At 42.6% G+C, this 2,241-nt stretch overlaps 1 protein-coding gene across 1 annotated transcript; it reads left to right on the forward strand.

Moving 5' to 3' along the window:
- Positions 1-801: 801 nt before the first annotated feature.
- On the forward strand, positions 802-1,770 carry LOC119002612 (olfactory receptor 7A17-like). The gene has a single exon (XM_037068584.1). It carries the CDS (start codon positions 802-804, stop codon positions 1,768-1,770), a length of 969 nt encoding a protein of 322 aa, XP_036924479.1.
- The last annotated feature ends 471 nt before the right edge of the window (positions 1,771-2,241 follow it).

The following is a 2,241-nucleotide window of genomic DNA, read 5'->3' on the forward strand; positions in this document are numbered from 1 at the left end:
CAGAAAACATGGTCAGCACTCAATTTACATTCCTAAAATATGAGAGGGGACCCAAAAATACCGGAATTATCTTTTTTAGGGTGGGCACCTTGTAGTGAAGGCTTTCCTGGGTAAGTAAGTGTTCTAGGAACCCATCTGTATCATTGAATCTGCTGGTGTTCTGAGAGCCTGTATTCAGCTTCTATGAATCATTTGTGAAGACTCTTCCAATGCATCTGATGAGTGCACCTGCCCACACCACACTGAGTGTTCAGCAGTTTTTGACCACAAACAGCATGACTGCCCTGCCCCGCAATCCCTTTTCACCCAGTCTCACCCTGTGAGTGTTTCCCCGGGTGAAAAAAGCCCTCAAAGGGAAATGTTTGGGTGATGTGAAAGAAGTGAAATGAGAAACAGCAGAAGCACTGAAAGGCATCAAAATGCATGAGCTCACTGTTTTCAGCAATAGGAAAACACCTCAATAGGTGTATTGCAACTAATGGAGAGCACTTTGAAGGTGACTGAAATTTAGACATATAAATATAATTGCACTTTTTTTTATAAATAAGTCTGGGGGTGTTTGAGTCTCACCATGTAAATGAAAAATTTCTCATTAAAAGTAGAATACATGATGCCTTAGGAGAAAACATGATCAATACAAAAGATTAATATCAAGATGTCATGAAGGATTTCCCAAAATGGGGTCATACCTATAGACAATACATTAAAAATAATTTTTGACAGACAATATAAATTTTAGCATTTCCAACTTTTGAAAATTAGGCATGTTATTTTTCTCTCTCCTAGTATCACCTCCATTGTATGGAACCAAGCAATGGTACACAAATTTCAGACTTTCTTCTCCTGGGACTGTCAGATGCACCAGAACTGCAGCCTGTCCTATTTGGCCTGTTCCTCTCCATGTACCTGATCACTGTGTTGGGAAACCTGCTCATCATCCTGGCTGTCAGCTCAGACTCCCACCTCCATACCCCCATGTACTTCTTCCTCTCCAACCTGTCCTTGGCTGACATCTGTTTCACCTCCATCACCATCCCAAAAATGCTGGTGAACATCCAGAAACAGAACAAAGCCATCACCTATGCAGAATGCCTCACCCAGATGTACTTTTTCATAGTCTTTGCAGTGTTGGACATAGTTCTCCTGACTGTGATGGCCTATGACAGGTATGTGGCCATCTGTCACCCTCTGCACTACACAGTCATCATGAACCCCCGGCTCTGTGGACTGCTGCTCCTGCTGTCCTGGGTCATGAGTTCTTTGTATTCCTTGTTGCACACCTTAATGGTACTACAACTATCCTTCTGTGCAGACTTGGAAATCCCTCACTTTTTCTGTGAACTCAATCAGATGGTTCAACTCGCCTGTTCTGACACCTTTGTTGAAAACATCGTGATGTATTTTGGAGTTGGGGTGCTGGGTGGTGGTCCCCTGTCTGGGATCCTTTATTCTTACTCTAAGATAGTGTCCTCCATACGAGCAATCCCATCAGCTCATGGGAAGTATAAAGCGTTTTCCACCTGTGCATCTCACCTCTCAGTTGTCTCCTTATTTTATGGTACAAGCCTAGGCGTGTATCTCAGCTCTGCTGGTACCCACGGCTCCCAGTCAAGTGCAACAGCCTCGGTGATGTACACTGTGGTCACACCCATGCTGAACCCCTTCATCTACAGTCTCAGGAACAGAGACATAAAGGGGGCTCTGAGAAGATCAGTTGGGATGGCAGCCATAAAAGGACCAATTGTCCTTGGGCTAAAGAAATGCCCATGATTGCAGAGCTCAAAGCCTCAGAGCCAGATATTGTGACTCTTCAATCAGGTTGTGGTTTTAAAAGTTGCTCCTTTTATTTGTTTGCTGGAATTCCCATGTTTGTTTCAACTCCACACTGTTTAAGTGACCACCTAAATTGAGCTTTTTGCTCTGTCATACAGACGGTTTCTCCCTGTGCTTTATTTCTACCTTTACAGTTTTCGAAACTTACCAAGAAAGACCTAAAATCCCAGTTTATTTCACAGGCAACAGGAATTTAAGAATAACTTCTTCTCCAATGACGTACATCACTGCATGTAACTTGTTCTTATTTTATAGACCAAATAGTCAAAAGTGGTATTACTATTACTCAGGTGGACAAAACTGCGCTTGGCTACGTACATCATTTACAAAACTTCATTCCAGGAAATCTAAAACCACCTGTTTGCACTTTTGTGTCCCTCTTTCTTTGTACATTGCTACCTTAATTGC

The sequence above is a fragment of the Sturnira hondurensis genome, unplaced genomic scaffold (assembly GCF_014824575.4).
Source record: "Sturnira hondurensis isolate 20B ecotype Veracruz unplaced genomic scaffold, ASM1482457v3 Scaffold0017734, whole genome shotgun sequence".
NCBI lineage: Eukaryota > Metazoa > Chordata > Mammalia > Chiroptera > Phyllostomidae > Sturnira > Sturnira hondurensis.

Bases quoted from the DNA above. Each gene is read 5' to 3' on its own strand.
- LOC119002612 (XM_037068584.1), top strand. From the start codon at position 802: ATGGAACCAAGCAATGGTACACAAATTTCAGACTTTCTTCTCCTGGGA.